The sequence below is a fragment of the Tamandua tetradactyla genome, chromosome 18 (assembly GCF_023851605.1).
Source record: "Tamandua tetradactyla isolate mTamTet1 chromosome 18, mTamTet1.pri, whole genome shotgun sequence".
NCBI lineage: Eukaryota > Metazoa > Chordata > Mammalia > Pilosa > Myrmecophagidae > Tamandua > Tamandua tetradactyla.
This window is the reverse complement of record NC_135344.1, coordinates 57,147,604-57,166,259: the sequence shown is the minus strand read 5'-3', so window position 1 is coordinate 57,166,259 and position 18,656 is coordinate 57,147,604. Positions and strand designations below refer to the sequence as shown.

Genomic DNA, 18,656 nt, shown 5'->3' with positions numbered 1-18,656 from the left:
CAAATACTGTATGGTCCCACTGATGTGAACTGACATTAGAGAATAAACTTGGAATATGTCATTGGTAACAGAGTCCAGCAGGAGTTAGAAACAGGGTAAGATAATGGGTAATTGGAGCTGAAGGGATACAGACTGTGCAACAGGACTAGATACAAAAACTCAAAAATGGACAGCACAATACTACCTAATTGTAATATAATTATGTTAAAACACTGAATGAAGCTGCATCTGAGCTATAGTTTTTTTTTGTTGTTTGTTTGTTTTTTATATATATTTTTTGTATTTTTTATTTTTATTTTTTTCTCTATATTATCATCTTATTTCTTTTTCTGTTGTCTTGCTATTTTTCTAAATCGATGCAAATGTACTAAGAAATGATGATCATACATCTATGTGATGATATTAAGAATTACTGATTGCATATGTAGAATGGAATGATTTCTAAATGTTGTGTTAGTTAATTTTTTTAATTAAAAATAAATAAATAAATAAAAAATAATAAAAATTAAAAATGAAGGTGAAATACAGATTTTTCAGACATAAAAAAGTTTAAAGAATGTAATGCCAGAAGACCTGCATTATAAGATATTGAGGGAACTCCTTTAGGCATAGAAAAATGATATCAGATGGAAATATCAATCTACACATAGGAATGAAGAGCACTAGAAACAGTAACTACATAGGTAAGCAAGTAAAATTTTTTCTTGTTGTTTAAATCTCTAACGGATAGTTGACCTTTTAAACACACAAACAAATCTCTTATTCTGTGGCATTTATAACCACATGTAGAAGTAAATTATGCAACAATAACACAAAGGTCATGAAAAAAAACAAGTATATTATTGTATGGTTCTTATATAGAAAATGGCATAAAATACTTGAAGACAAAACGTGAGAACTGAAAGATGTACACTATAAACCCTAACGCAACCAGTAAAATAACAAAATAGTTATAATGATCTAACAAAGCAGATAAAATGAAATCATAAAAAGTAATCAATTCATAACATCAAACTTAATGGTGAAAGACTGGATGCTTCCAAGATCAGGAAAATGACAATGCCCACTCTTGCTACTTCTATTAAAGATTGCACTAGAAGTTCTAGTCAAGACAAACAAGTAAGAGAAAGAAATAAAAGACATCTAGATTAGAAAGGAAGAAGTAAAAATACATCTATTCACAGATGACATGATAGAAAATTCTAAGGAATTCACAAGAAAACTATTAGAACTAATAAGTGAGTTCAGCAAGATCAATACACAAAAATCATCAAATTTCTATGTACTGTTAAAGAACAATCTAAAAATAAAATGAAGACAGTGGTGTGATGGTGGCTCACTGGCAGAATTCTCACCTGTCATGCCGGAGACCCAGGTCCGATTCCCAGTGCCTGCCCGCCCATGCAAAAAAAAAAATAGAGCAAAAAAAAAAAAAAACCTGCCCATGCAAAAAAATAGAAATGAAGAAACAATTCAATTTGCAACAACATGTTATGGGTTGAATTGTTCAAAAAAGACATGTTCAAGTCCCAACGCCAAGTCCTGTAAATGTTAACTGGAAGTAGGGTCTTTGAAGATGTTTGAGTTAATATGAAGCCAACCTAGATTAGGGAGGATCCTAATATAAATGAGTGATATCCATATAGGAAAGGGAGAATTGTACACAACTAGACAAAGGGGAAACACCATGTGCAAAGGAGAAAATATCATGGACTGCAAGCAAGTCACCATGAAAAGGAGAGATGGGCATGGAACAGAGTCTTAGATTCTTCCCTACAGACTTCATAGGAAGCACAGTCCTGCTGAAACATTGGTTTTAGACTTTTAGCCTGCAGGACTGTAAGGCAATAAATTTCTGTAGTTAAAGCCACCTAGTTTTTGGTATGTGTTATGGCAGGCCTAAGAAAATAAGACAGCATCAAAAAAATAAAATACTTAAGAAAAAAAATTCAACAAAAGTAGTACAAACCTAGGAGCTCATAAATTTTATTCAGGACTTGTTCAATTTAAGGGTTTTATGAGCCGTCCAGGGGTAGTCATGCAGGGGGAAAGAAGTTCCCCTGAATACTTATTTTCAGAGAATTTTTAGTATGAATTAACATTGAATTTTGTCAAAAGATTTTTTGGGGTTGATTATAGGATCATGTAATTTTTCTTCTTTGGCCTATTAATATGGTGGATTATATTAATTAATTTTGGAATATTGAACTAGCCTTGAATTTATGGAATAAACTAGTTGGCCATAGTGTATAATTCTTTTTATACCTTGCTAAATTCTATTTGCTAATATTTTGCTACATATTTTTGCATCTACTTTTATGAAGGATATTGGTTTGTAGTTTGCCTTTTTCACTATCTTTGCCTGGTTTTGGTATCATAGTAATACTAATTTTGTAAAATGAATTGGGAAGTGCTTCTTTCTTCAATTTTCTAGAAAAGTGTGTGTCTAATTGGTGTTATTCCTTCTTTATGCATGTAACAGAATTCTTCAGTGAAACCACCTGGGCTGGGAGATTTCTTTTTTGAGAGAATCTCAATGACAAATTCAATTTTCTAAGCAATTATAAAAGACTGTACAAATTAAAAAAAAAAAGTAGTACAAACCTTATGCTGTGAAAACACTGACGAAAGTAATTTAAAAAGATCCAAATGATTGGAAAAACATCCCATGTTCTCAGATAGGAAGAATTACTATTCGGATGTGACCATTCCACAAAATGATCTACAGATTCAATGTAATCTCTACCAGAATTCTAGATGACTTCCTTGTAGCAATCAACAAGCTAATTCTAGAAATCACAGGGAATTTCAAGGGACCCAGAATGGCCAAAAGAATTTTGAAAAGAACAACAAATGTGGAGGACTTGCAACGTCAAAACCTACTACAAAATGGAATGATTTCTAAATGTTGTGTTAGTTAATTTTTTTTTATTAATAAAAAAAAATCTTTGTGCTCTGCCTACTCAACCTAATCTGTCTTCTCTTTCCATAAAAAAAAAACTTACTACAAAGCAATGGTGTGCTGGTTTGAAAGGAACATGTACCCTAGAAAAGCCATGTTTTAATCCTGATCCATCTCTCGTAGGCAGCCGTTTCTTTTAATTCCTATTCAGTACTGTAGGTCGGAAACTTGATTAGATTATCTCTGTGGAGAGGCGGCTCACCGAATTGTGGGTATTAACCTCTGATTAGGAGCTGTGACTCCACCCATTCCAGGTAGGTCCTAGTTAGTTTACTGGAATTCTTTAAAAGAGGAAACATTTTGGGAAAGAGCCACTTCAGAGCCACAAGAACCATGAGAGCCTATGTAGCTAGAGACCTTTGGAGATGAAGAAGGACTATACCCCTGGGGGAGCTTCATGAAACAAGAAGCCTGGATAGCAGACGTTACCATGTTCACCATCTGCCTTTTCAGTTGAGAGAGAAACCCTGAACTTCATCAGCCTTTCTTGAGTGAAGGTAACCTCTTGCTGGTGCCTTACTTTGGACATTTTTATAGATTTGCTTTAATTGGGACATTTTCACAGCTTTAGAACTGTAAACTTGCAACTTAATAAATTTCCCTTTTTAAAAGTCATTCTAGTTCTGGTATATTGCATTCTGGCAGAAAGACAAACATATTGATCAATGGAACAGAACTGAAAGTCTAGAAATAAACCCACGTGTCTACGGTCAAGTGATTTTCAACAAGGGTGCCAAGACATTCAATGGGGGAAACAATAGTCTTTTTGTAGTCTAAGACAAATGGTACCAGAACCACTGGCTAGGCAAGTATAAAAGAATTAACTTGAATCCTTCTCTCCTATCCTTATCAAAGTAGATAAAAGCCTAAATGTAAAAGCTAAAACTATAAAAATTCTTAGAGGAAAAGATAAGGGTAAATCTTCATGATCTTGGATTTAGCAATGCTTTCCTACATGTGACAGAAAAACACAAGAAACAAAAGAAAAAATAGATTTAAACTTCACCAAAGTTTAACATTTTGTACATCAAATGACTACCAAAAAGTGAAAAAAAGACAACCCACAAAGTGGGAGAAAATATTCCCAAACTATATACAGTTTTATATGGGGTATGGGAGGTAGGTTGAGAAAAAAAACACATGTTCACATGCAGATGTGAGCATACTGTAAATGTGATCTCTTTAAGATGCTGTTTTAGTTGGGTTATAGCTTAACTGAATGATGTGTGGGCCTTAATCTGATTAAAGGAGTCTTTCTAAGCAGAAGATATTCAGATACAGTCAGAGAAATCCATAGGGAAGAGCTGGAAACCAGAAGTCAGCAGGAACCTGTAAGAGAAAAGAGAAGACACCGCCACATGATGGGAAAGCCAAGAAACCCAAGGATTGCTGGCTAGCAAGAATGTTATTAACTCCAGCAGGAAGCAAGCCTTCCAGCTTCTGGAACTGTGAGCCAATCAATTCCTGTTGTTAAGTTAACCCACTGGGTGCTCTTTGTCTTAGCAGAACAGTAAATGAAGTCAATTTTTGGTACCAGAAAGTGGGGTGCTTTACAAATACCTAAAAATGTAGAAAGAGAGTTGGAATTGGGTAATGAGTAGAAGCTAGAATAATTGTGAAGCACTTGACAGAAAAAACTTAGTTTGCCTTCAAGACACTGTTGGCAGAAAATATGGACATTAATGCTACTTCTGGTGAGGCTGTAGAAGAAAATAATGACTGTTATTAGAAGCAGGAGGATAGGCAGTCCTTGCTATAAAGTAGTAGAGAACTTTGCAAAATTGGGTACTAGTGTTGGATTGAAGTGGAATTTTTAAATGATGGACGTGGATATTTAGTTGAGGAAGTTTCCAAGCTAAATGTGGAGGCTGCAGCTGGTTTCTCCTTGCAGCTTAGAACAAAATGAGAGAGGAAAGGAATTAGCTGAGAACTGATTTCTTAAACACAAAGGAACCAGTGATTGATGATTTGGAAAATTCTCAGCTCTATCAGGACCCTCCCCTGACCTTCTGGTAAACAAGACCCAAAGGAACAGGATTTCACATGAGAGTTTAAATAAACTGTCCTTAGCTAAAGAGGATGAGAATGAACAATGGATCCAGTCAGAAAACTCAGAGGAAGACAAGATTGGAAATACAGTTATCTTGGAAGGATCAGTGGAAAATACTCTTGTCTGATAGCTTGGCCCACCTTGAAGTGTATACAAAGTCAACAAGGATTTTGTGAAATTTGTGTGAACTGAAGGGCTTCTATCCTGGACTTAAATGTAAAGAAATAGGATGAACTGAAGGAAAAAATGATTTCAAGGCAGAACTATGGAAGCAGAGGTCTGAAATGAAAAGATTTCCTTGGGCCAAGAGACAGAGAGAGCCCTTCCATTTATATGACAAAGGCGGGTATGTCCCAATGCTTGGAGAGGGCAAGCCTTCTGTCCAACTCCCACCCCAACATTCAGGGAGAGTGTGGCTTCCACCCCAAAGCTCAAAAAGAGTAAGGTCTATGCCTGTATGGTTTCTAAGACTCAGAAATTCTACTTCTAGGTAAGGGATACACACTCCAGGTTTCAGGCAGATGATGACAACACTCCAGTGCTCAGAGAGGTTGGGGACCAGACCCCAGCATTCAGAGAAAGCATGGCCACTGCACAAGCACTTGTAATGGGTATAGCGAATGCTCCATCAGACCTGGAGGACAAAGCATTGACCCACAAATGATTCTCAGAACTTGAATTCTAAGGAAATTTACCCTGCTGGGTTTCAGAGTTATTTGGGACTCATGAGACTTGTTTTCCTTCCAATTTTTCCTCTCTGGAATGGGAATACCTATACTTTGCCTGTACCACCACTGTATCTTGAAAGCAGGTAACTTGTTTTCTAGGTTTCACAAGTTCACAAATAGAGAGGTATTTTGCCCCAGGACAGACCATGCCCATAATTGATTCTGATAAGATTGTAGATTTAGAGTTGTTCTAAAATGGCTTATGTTTTGAGATGTTGTGATGGATGAATGTATTTTGCATATGGGAAGAACACATCTTTCTGGGGTTCAGAGGGAACTGTGGTAGACTGAATTATGTACCCCACCACCAAAAAAAAAAAAAACACACATGTTCTTAAGTCTTAGATGCATTCCTGTGGGAGCCCACTGTAATGGGATCTTATGAAGATGCTGTTTTTGTTAGGATGGGAGGCCCAACTGAATGAGGTGAGTTTTAGATAACTGCAGTCTTTTATAAGCAGAAGAAATTTACAGGAAGACAAGGGGAGGAGATGGAAGCTGGGAATCAGTCGGAACCCAGAAGAAAAGACAGAAGACATCACCATGTGACAGGAAAGTCAAGAAATGCACTGACCCAGAAGGAAGCAAACCTTCTAGGCTCTGAAATTGAAACTGCATGCCAATGTATTCCTATTGTTATGCCAACTCATTGTGTGGTATTTATCTTAGCACCCTGGTTAACTAAGACATTCTAATATTCAGAATATATAAAGAAATCTCACAACTCAACAACAAAAAGATAAACAATCCAATTTAAAAATGGGCAAAGCCAGCCCTGGTACCAGGGAATCAACAATTTCATCTTGACCAAAAGGGGGATAACAAGTGTAACTAAGAAAGTTCTTTTACAACTTCAAATAAAGCTTTAAATTTTTTTCCATAAAAACAAAAAATGGGCAAAGGACTTGAATACATACTTTTTCAAAGAAGATACACAAACAGCTAAAAAGCAGATTTAAAAATTGCTCAATACCATTATTTATGAAAGAAATGCCTATGAAAACCACACTGAAGTACCACTTCACATCAACATAAGATGATCATAATTAAAAAATAGAAAAATTTTTGGTGAGGATGTGGAAAAACAGGAAACCCTGTACACTGCTAGTGGGAATGTAAGATGGTATAGCTACTGTGTAAAACAATTTGGTGGTACCTCAGTAACTCAAAAACAGAATTACGTGACCCAGAAATTCTACTTCTAGGGATATAACTCAAAAGAATGAAAAAGCAGATGCTCAAACAAAAACATGTATACAATTGCTCATAAAGCATTATTCACAATACTCAAAAAGTGGAAACAACCAAATATCCATAAACAGAGGAATCAATAAACAAAATGTGGAGCATATTGATACAATGGAATAATATTTGAACATTCTAAGAATGAAGTACTGATACAAGCTACAACAAGTATGATCCTTAAAAACATTATGCTAAGTGGAAGAAGTCAATCACAAAACACCACATACTGTAAGATTCCATTTGTCTTAAATGTCCAGAATAGGTCAATCTAAAGGGACAAAAAGTGATTAGTTGTTGCCCAGAGAAGAGTGTTTGGAGGAAAATGAGGACTGCTAATCGGAACATGGATTCTTTTTTTGGATAGTGAAATGTTCTAAACTGAGATTGTGATGATGGTTGTACAACTTAAAACAATGAAGTGTGAATTTTATTAACAAATAATGAATGTGAATTATATTAATAAAGCTATTAAATATGAAAAAAATCAACTCAAAAGAAGGGAGAAAAAGGAAAACAAAGAACAGACAAGATAAACAGAAAACAAATATCAAGATGACAGATTTAACCAAATCAACAATTGCATTACACATAAATGTAAAAATAACCCATTTAAAGGCAGAGATTGCCAGACTGGGTTAAAAAAACAAGACCCAACTGTATGTTATCTACATGAAAAATAGTTTAAATCTGAACACAAATAAGTTAAAAAATACACACCACGATAAGGCTAATCCAAAGAAAGTTGGTGTGACTGTAAATATCAGACAGGGTAGATTTCAGAGCTAAAAATATTACAACGGATTAAAAAGGTTATTTCATAATGTTAAAAAGGCAAATTCACCAAGACATAAAAAACCTAAACATTTATGCACCTAACAACATACTTCAAATTACGTAAAGCAAAACCAGATAGAGCTATAAGAAGGAATAGACAAATGCACAATTACAGTTTTTCTTGTTTACAATAATTGACATAACAGTAAATATGTGAGGATACAGAGAACTTGAACAACATTATTAACCAACTTGATCTAAGTGACTAAGCTCTGGACCAAAAAACAAATCTTAATAATGTAAAAGAATTCAAGTAATAATTAGCTCTATTATACTGATGGAACTTATTAGATAAATAATACAAAGAGATCTAAGAAATCTACAAATACTAGATTTGTAGATTTCTAGAAGACTAAACTATATACTTCTGTGCCAGTTTAAAACTATCATGTACCCCACAAAAGTCATATTCTAATTCTGATCCAATCTTGTGGAGCCAGACCTATTACTTAAGGTGGAAACTTCTGATTGGATTGTTTCCACGGAGACTGACCCTCTCAATTATGGGTGTGATCCTTTGATTAAATTACTTCCACGGAGATGTGACACGCCCAATTGTTGGGCGTGACCTTATTAGATGGAGCTCTGACTCCATCTATTCAAGGTGGGTCTTGATTAGTTTCCTAGAGTCCTTTAAAAGGGGGAATATTTTGGAGAAACCTCACATGCCATTATAAACACAGACATCTGGAAATACACAAACCCCAGGAAATGCCAGGAACTGACTTGAGCCAGAAGAAGCTACACAGGAATCAAGGCTGACATAGATGCAGAAAGTCAGAGATGTTTGGAGTGCTGACAGAGAAAGCAGATGTTTAAACATAGATGCTTGGAGATGCAGAGCTGAATAGACATCACCCTGTGCCTTCATAAAATGCCAAAGCAAGCCAGAACCCAGAGTTTTGCCATGGAGAAGCTAAATGAAGGCCCACAGACACTTAAAGAGGGAAGCATTGGAATCAGAAGATGGAAGCAACAGAATCAGGAACAAGGACCAGCACATGGTGGCCAGGAGCCTTCCCTTTGTAACAGAGAAAACCCATATGTCATCTGGCACTTTCTCTGGAATTAAGGTATCTTTCCTGGGTGGCTTAGTTTGGACATTTTTATGGCCTTAGAACTGTAAACTTGTAACTTAATAAATACCCTTTATAAAAGCTAATTCATTTCTGGTATATTCCACTCCAGCAGTATTAGCAAACTAAAACAACTTCTGAGTATCTCTTGGATCAAAGAAGAAATCAAAGGAAAACTCAGAATGAATTCTGAATTACTGAAAATGAAAACACAACATACAAAAATTTGTGGGATTGCAGCTGAAGCAGTACTTAAGAGGGAAATGTATACAAACAAACACTTTTATTAGAAAGGAAAGGCCTTAAATCAATGGATTTCAGCTCCCTCCATAAGAAATTGGAAAAAGGAGAACAAATAAAATCCAAAGAAAGCAAAAGAACAGGGGGGGAAAATTCAGAGTAGAAATCAATGAAACAGAAAACATAACGGGAAAAATATCTATAAAAACAAAGGCTGACATAACTACTGACATCACAGAAATAAAGGAGGTAATAACAGCATACTATGAACAACTTTACGCTAATAAATACAACAATTTAGAGGAAATGGACAGGTTCCTGGAAAGACATGAACAACCAACTTTGACTCAAGAAGAAACAGATGACCTCAACAAACCAATCACAAGTAAAGAGATTGAATTAGTCATTCAAAAGCTCCCTAAAAAGAAAAGTCCAGGACCAGACGGCTTCACATGTGAATTCTATCAAACATTTCAGAAAGAATTAGTACCAACTCTCCTCAAACTCTTCAAAATAATTGAAGTGGAGGGGAAACTACCTAATTCATTCTATGAAGCCAACATCACCCTCATACCAAAACCAGGCAAAGATATTACAAAAAAAGAAAACTACAGACCAATCTCTCTAATGAATATAGATGCAAAAATCCTCAACAAAATTCTAGCAAATCAAATCCAGCAACACATTAAAAGAATTATACATCATGACCAAGTAGGATTCATCCCAGGTATGCAAGGATGGTTCAACATAAGAAAATCAATTAATGTAATACACCACATCAACAAATCAAAGCAGAAAAATCACATGATCATCTCAATTGATGCAGAGAAGGCATTTGACAAGATTCAACATCCTTTCCTGTTGAAAACACTTCAAATGATAGGAATACAAGGGAACTTCCTTAAAATGATAGAGGGAATATATGAAAAACCCACAGCTAATATCATCCTCAATGGGGAAAAATTGAAAACTTTCCCCCTAAGATCAGGAACAAGACAAGGATGTCCACTATCACCACTAGTATTCAACATTGTGTTGGAAGTTCTAGCCAAAGCAATTAGACAAGAAAAAGAAATACAAGGCATCAAAACTGGAAAGGAAGAAGTAAAACTATCACTGTTTGTAGACAATATGATACTATATGTCGAAAACCCGGAAAAATCCACAACAAAACTACTAGAGCTAATAAATGAGTACAGCAAAGTAGCAGGCTACAAGATCAACATTCAAAAATCTGTAGCTTTTCTATACACTAGTAAAGAACAAGCTGAGGGAGAAATCAAGAAACGAATCCCATTTACAATCGCAACTAAAAGAATAAAATACCTAGGAATAAATTTAACCAAAGAGACAAAAAACCTATATAAAGAAAACTACAAAAAAACTGCTAAAAGAAATCACAGAAGACCTAAATAGACGGAAGGGCATACCGTGTTCATGGATTGGAAGACTGAATATAATTAAGATGTCAATCCTACCTAAACTGATCTACAGATTCAATGCAATACCAATCAAAATCTCAACAACTTATTTTTCAGAAATAGAAAAACCAATAAGCAAATTTATCTGGAAGGGCAGGTTGCCCCGAATTGCTAAAAACATCTTGAGGAAAAAAAACGAAGCTGGAGGTCTCGCGATGCCTGACTTTAAGGCATATTATGAAGCCACAGTGGTCAAAACAGCATGGTATTGGCATAAAGGTAGATATATCTACCAATGGAATCGAATAGAGTGCTCAGATATAGACCCTCTCATCTAAGGACATTTGATCTTTGATAAGGCAGTCAAACCAACTCACCTGGGACAGAACAGTCTCTTCAATAAATGGTGCCTAGAGAACTGCATATCCATATGTAAAAGAATGAAAGAAGACCCGTATCTCACACCTTATACAAAAGTTAACTCAAAATGGATCAAAGATCTAAACATTAGGTCTAAGACCATAAAACAGTTAGAGGAAAATGTAGGGAGATATCTTATGAATCTTACAACTGGAGGCGGTTTTATGGACCTTAAACCTAAAGTAAGAGCACCGAAGAAAGAAAGAAATAAATGGGAGCTACTCAAAATTAAACACTTTTGTGCATCAAAGAAATTCATCAAGAAAGTAGAAAGACAGCCTACACAATGGGAGATAATATTTGGAAAGGACATATCAGATAAAGGTCTAGTATCCAGAATTTATAAAGAGATTGTTCAACTCAACAACAAAAAGACAGCCAACCCAATTACAAAATGGGAAAAAGACTTGAACAGACACCTCTCAGAAGAGGAAATACAAATGGCCAAGAGGCACATGAAGAGATGCTCAATGTCCCTGGCCATTAGAGAAATGCAAATCAAAACCACAATGAGATATCATCTCACACCCACCAGAATGGCCATTATCAACAAAACAGAAAATGACAAGTGCTGGAGACGATGCGCAGAAAGAGGCACACTTATCCACTGTTGGTGGGAATGTCAAATGGTGCAACCACTGTGGAAGGCAGTTTGGCGGTTTGTCAAAAAGCTGAATATAGACTTGCCATACGACCCAGCAATACCATTGCTAGGTATCTACTCAGAGGACTTAAGGGCAAAGACACAAACAAACATTTGCACACCAATGTTTATAGCAGCATTATTTACAATTGCAAAGAGATGGAAACAGCCAACATGTCCATCAACAGAAGAATGGCTAAACAAACTGTGGTATATACATACGATGGAATATTATGCAGCTTTAAGACAAGATAAACTTATGAAGCATGTAATAACATGGATGGACCTAGAGAATATTATGCTGAGTGAGTCTAGCCAAAAACTAAAGGACAAATACTGTATGGTCCCACTGATGTGAATGGACATTCGAGAATAAACTTGAAATATGTCATTGGTAACAGAGTCCAGCAGGAGTTAGAAACAGGGTAAGATAATGGGTAATTGAAGCTGAAGGGATACAGACTGTGCAACAGGACTAGATACAAAAACTCAAAAATGGACAGCACAATAATACCTAATTGTAAAGTAATCATGTTAAAACACTGAATGAAGCTGCATCTGAGCTATAGGTTTTTTTTTTTACTATTATTACTACTTTTATTTCTTTTCTCTATATTAACATTTTATATCTTTTTATGTTGTGTTGCTAGTTCCTCTAAACCAATGCAAATGTACTAAGAAACGATGATCATGCATCTATGTGATGATGTTAAGAATTACTGAGTGCATACATAGAATGGTATGATTTCTAAATGTTGTGTTAATTTCTTTTTTTTTCCTTTCTGTTAAAAAAAAAAAACAAAAAAACAAAGGCTAACTTTTGAAAAGAACAATAATGTAGATAAAAATCTGTAGCCAGTCAGGGGAATGAGAACATAAATTACCAACGTCAGGGATGAGATAACATCATTTACAGACCCTAGAGATATTAAGAAGATAATAAATAACTTATTCAACAACATAGATGAAAAAGACAAATTCTCTGAAAAACACAAACAACAAGTTTACTCAAAAAGAAACAGAAATCTTGAACACCTCTATATCTAATAAAGAAATGAAATTTGTAATTAAAAACCTTCCTGGGCAGGACACAGTGGCTCAGCACGCAGAGTTCTTGCCTGCCATGCTGGAGACCTGGGTTCGATTCTTGGTGCCTGCCGATGCAAAGAAACAAACAACAACAACAACAACAACAAAAAAAAAACCTTCCCAAGAGAACTTCAACCTCAGATGGCTTCACCGGTGAATTCTACCAAATTTTAGAAAGAATAATCTACCAATGCCAATTTTACACAAACCCTTCCAGAAAACTGAAGGAGAAATTCTTCCCAATTCAATCTATGAGGTGAGGATTACCTTGATAATAAAACCAAAGACATTACAAGAAAAAAACCATAGTACAATTCTCCTCATGAACATAGACACTGAATTGTTAACAAAATTTTAGCAAATAAAATCTAAAAATATATTAAAAGGATATAAAAAGTAGAATTTATCCTAGCTATCCAAGCTTTTCCCCTAAGATCAGTTACAAGACAAAGATGTCCAATATCACCATTTCTATTTCACAATATACTGGAAATTCTGGTCACTACAATTGGAGGCAAAAAAAAAAGAGAGAGATTTAGAGGGGTTCAGATTGAAAAGACAGAAAGGCACTCAGATTGAAAAGGAAGGAACAAGACTGTCTTTATTCACAGACAAGATGAATATCAATGGTAAAAAATTCAATAGAATTCTGTTTTGATAAAAGATTAACAATAAATTTATAAAAAATAAATTATATTTGTATATACTAGAACTAACAATTAAAAAATAAAAAATATAATATACTTAGGGATAAATCTGAAAAAAAGCTGTGGAAGATTATTGTGGTAGTTAGATTCAGGTGTCAAACTGGCCAGCTGAAGGTGCCTAGTTCTATTGCTGTAGACATGAGCCAATTGCATGTGAACCTCATCTGTTGCTGATTACATCTGCAATTGGCTAGGAGGCGTGCCTGCTGCAATGAACTATGTTTGATTTAATTGGCCGGTGCTTAAATGAGAGAGCTCAACATAGCACAGCTCAAGCAGCTCAGCCCAGCCCTTTGGAGATGCAGTCAAGAATCACCCTGGGGAAAGTTTTTGGAACCCAGAGGCCAGAGAGAAGGCCAGCAGAGATCACCCTGTGCCTTCCCATGTAAGAAAGAACCTCAGTTGAAAGTTAGCTGCCTTTCCTCTGAAGGACTACAGTTTAACTAAATAAATCCCCTTTTATTGAAAGCCAATCCATCTCTGGTGTGTTGCATTCTGGAAGTTAGTAAACTAGAACAATTATACACTGAAAAATACTTAGCATTGCTGGAAAAATTTTTAAAGGGACATATGCCATATTATTGGATTGGAAGACTCACTGACATAATGTAAAGGTGGCAATTCTCTCCTAATTGATCTATAGTTTCAAAGTAATTCTAATAAAAAATATCCCTGAAGATTTTATGTAGATATTGACAAGCTCATTCTAAAATTCATATAGAAATGCAAAGCCTAAAGTGCCCAAATAATGGTAAAAAAAAGTTGGGGGACTAATAAGCCCTAATTTCAAGACTTATTGTAAAACTATACTAATCAAGACAGTGTGATATTGATGTAAAGATAAACAAACAGATCAACAGAAAGAGACCCACACATTTACGGACCACTGATTTCTGACAAAGGTACAAAAGACAATTCCATAAACAAATGGTAGTCTTTGCAATAAGTGGGGCGTGGGAAAAAATTACCTTATTTAGAGGAGAAAAAAATTCAATTCATACCTCACACAACACACAAAAATTAAGTTAAAATGCATCACAGATCTAAATATAAAATCTAAAAATATAAAACTTTACATGAAGGCACAGGAAAAAACTTTTATGACCTTGGGTTAGGTAAGGATTCCTTACACAACACCAATGGCATGCTCCACAAAAGAAAAACCTGATAAATTGTACTTCTTCAATATTAAAACTTCCTCTCCTCAAAAGACACTGCTAAGAAAGTGAAACAAGTCACAAACGGAAGAAAAATATTTGCAAATCATATGTCTGATAAAGAACTTGTATCCAGAATATACAGACTTCTCAATACTCAATAAAAATAAGCAGGCCAATTTAAAGATTAGCAAATGGTTTGAACAGATACTTCAGTAAATAAGAGACATAGATGGCAAATAAGTATATGAAAAGATGTGTAATACTGTTAGTCCTTAGGGACATGCATATTAAATCAAGATGACACACAATTAAGCACTTAATAAAACACCTAATATTGAAAAGACTAACCATACAAGTACTGGCAAGGATGTGGAAGAACTTAAACTCACATACTACTAATAGGAATATAAAATGGAAAAAAAAGGTAAACAGTTTCTCAACAACTTAAACATTCACCTTCCATATGATACAGCATTTCCACTACTAGGTATATACCCCAGAAAAACAAAAGCATATTCCATACAAAGACTTGCACGCAAATATTCATAGCATTTTATCTGTAAGAGCCCCAAACTGGAAACACAATTGTCCATCTATCAATGAATGGATAAGCAAATTAAGTCATATCTGTCTGATGAAATATTCAACAAAAGAGAATTACCCTTTGATACATGCAACAACATGAATATTAACATAACTATGCTGAGTGAAAAGCCAGACAAAACCCATAATATACTATATGACTGCCTTAATATAAAGTTCTAGAAAATGCAAACTAATTTGTAGTGCCAGAAAGCAGATCAGTGGTTGTCTAGGATGTATGGACCCTAGAAAAGTCATGTTTTAATCAAAATCCCATTTCATAAAGGCAAAATAATCCCTATTCAATACTGTATGCGTGAAAGGGTAATTAGATCATCTTCCTGGAGGTGTGATTTAATCAAGAGTGGTTGGTAAACTGGATTAGGTGACAACATGTCTCCGCCCATTTGAGTAGGTCTAGATAAGTTTCTGGAGTCCTATAAAAGAGGAAACATTTTGGAGAATGAAGGAGATTCAGAGAGAGCAGAGACTGCTGCAGCACCATAAAGCAGAAAGTCTATCAGCCAGTGTTTTGGAGATGAAGAAGGAAGATGCCTCCCAGGGAGCTTCATGAAACAGGAAGCCAGGAGAGAAAGTTAGCAGATGACGCTGTGCTCGCCAGCTGAGGGAGAAAAACCGTGACTGTGTTCCCCATGTGCCTTCTCGGATGAGAGAGAGACCCTGGACTTCATCAGCCTTCTTGAACCAAGGTATCTTTCTCTGGATACCTTTGATTGGACATTTCTATAGACTTGCTTCAACTGGGACATTATTTCGGCCTTAGAACTGTGAACTAGCAACTTATTAAATTCCCCTTTTTAAAAGCCATTCCATTTCTGGTATATTGCATTCAGGCAGTTGGCAAACTAGAACACATACATGGTTGATTCATTAATACTGAACTCATGGCCAATAGCACTATAATTCATGCTTGAACAAAACTGACCTAACACATGTTTTTCTCCATTAGGCACATCACAGGCTTCTTGTGGTCAAGAACACTAGAGCACTTCACCATTATACTTGGGAGCCAAACAGTGAAATCACCAACAAAATACCAAAGTTTTATCTATTTAGAAATCTACCTAAAAATACTCACTAACCAAGATTTATTTTACTTTTAAAATTTAGACAAAACCTCTGCCTGAAGCTTTGTTTCTGTTCTGGTGAATTTATTTTTTTATTTTAAATATTAGTCATTTGTCCTTACCTTTTTAGTTTAAGTCTCTTATAGCTCCTTAATCTTTATCACATAACAGGAAGTGTCAGTACAAGGGAGTTGTGGTCTTAAGAGAAGATAAATAAAAGAAATGCTCATGCCAAAAATTCTAATGAGCACTGCATGAGTTGTTCCTCATAGCAGACCATCTACCCTAACTTACATGTCGAGGAAAGTTCCATGTTAAGAAGAACCCAATTCGGGTAGCTTAAGTGGTGAACAGACCAGATTACCCTTACTATAAAGCCATTAAGATGAATCTGAAGCCAATCTAAAGGAATTGTCAACATAAGAGATTCATAAAACAAAGACTGTGGCACAGATTATAAATCTGAGAATGATGGATTTTGGGGGGACACTATTCAATCCAGTATACTAACTTTATTCAAATCTCTCTAAAGTTACCATATCATATGTCTGAGAAGTTTAATGATGAAAGCAAAATCTGGAACCTTTATGGGCATCTATAGAATGAGAAACACCTCTACATATTTGAAGGTAGAAGGAAAGATAACAGGGGAGAAAGAAGTATCAATGATCCTTAAAATAATGAATGAGGGTATAAAAAGAAGCAAGAGAGACAGGTGGAAATTTTGAATTTAAGTAGATGGGATATCATAGATGTGAATGGAGTGTAGTGGATATGCTGAAGTGAAGATGAGAGCTGAAAAGAGAATTAACATATTTCAGTAGGTCACGGCAACATCTTCGGCCATAAACATGAGGGAGATAAGTGAAATTAAGGGCTTTAGAAGAGGAAATAATGTCTAGAATAGCGAACAGAAATGTGTCTGGGAATAAAGACACAAATAAAAAAGGAAAGAGTAAGAGAGAATGCTGATGCCTAGAGATAAAACATGTTTTACATGTTAGTGATTAGGACAGACTTTGCTACCATTCTATGGAAGAGACTATAAAGTAATATATTTTTGTGTTAACTCGTGTACCATGAATAGGAGGGAAAAATGAGACCTCAAATGAAAAAAAATTAAAAAAAAAAAACAAAAAAAAAAACAAAAACAAAACTTACCTGGTCATATCCGTAAGGCCTCTGCTGGGGTGGCTGGGGTGGTCCAGGCTGTGTTGGTCTATATCCTCCATATTGCTGACCCTGTCCTTGTGGGTAGTTGGGATACTGAGGACCTGGTCCACCTTGTGAAGGACCTGCAAAATAATTAAAACAAACAAAAGCCCAGATAAAAATATAACTAGAACTCCAGAAAGGGTTTAGAACTATATGTTAATATATTTTCATGTCTAAATTTAAAAGGATAGTTTAGCACCTTGTTTTCTGAAATGCTTTTTGGAAATAAATTTCAATGGTTCTAAAAAAAAAACAAAAATATTGCAATGCTATTACCATGCACTGGATACTTTGATTTAATGTAACTATTTTGATATCCCTTAGCCATTAAAAAATTTCTATGTCAAAATGAAGAAAAGACTCAAGAAGTGCAAAATAGATTAATTCTATAATAAGAAAATTCATCTATATAGCTCTAGTGAAATTAACCATTGTAATCAAGAGGCAAAAGTAAAAGCAAGAAGCACATCCAAATGAAAATACTGAAATAATTTCTGAATAAAGTTTAGAATCAGTGATTTTACAGCTTTATAACTATATTTACATTTGCAATCACCAAAAGATCACATAGCTATGCTCTGCACTGAAAAATTATCAAAATATTTTAAAACAGAAACTAAAGACTTGAAAAGTCACAGCTTATATGTAAAAGTATTTGATTCAAAAGTTGTACTGAGTACCAATATCCTTTATACTTTACCTGTAAAAATGAAAGATTTCAAATTCCAGAGATGGCAAGGAATTTGTTTTAAACACTACTCTACTGTCTAGTACAAAGAATGTTTTCTAAAGCATAAGCTGGAAAGCTTTAACACTTAAATGTTTTCAACTACAGACATTTAATATCTTTCATGAAAACATTGCCCTCAGAGGCAAATGTCAAAAGAGAACAAGAGAATAATGTATTTTTAACCTTTAAATAAGTTCTATCAGTCTAACTGTTAAAACTCTAAATTTTCTATTAGAAGAAAGCTTGACAACTGAAGCCTATGGAGAAGTGAGATGTGAACTTTTCCTTTAGGATCCCTGGTTTTTTAAAAAGACAGCATTTAACTCTTTAAACCAGAAATATTAAAGTTTCTTTTACTCTCTTTTCCCACTCACAGTAATATTTCTCTTAAATCAATGAATTTGTCTGATCATATTTGTTTTCATGCAAATGCAATGAAACCGGAACATTCTATTTATTCAAACTA

At 35.0% G+C, this 18,656-nt stretch overlaps 1 protein-coding gene across 4 annotated transcripts in view; it reads right to left on the bottom strand.

The window, feature by feature from the left end:
- Window positions 1-18,656, bottom strand: part of SS18 (SS18 subunit of BAF chromatin remodeling complex) — a 124,121-nt gene that overhangs the window by 6,601 nt on the left and 98,864 nt on the right. For all 4 annotated transcript variants that reach the window (XM_077135742.1, XM_077135744.1, XM_077135745.1 and 1 more), the window contains one exon: window positions 17,407-17,540. In XM_077135742.1, the coding sequence (XP_076991857.1) occupies window positions 17,407-17,540 (134 nt within the window). The remainder of the gene's footprint in view (window positions 1-17,406; window positions 17,541-18,656) is intronic.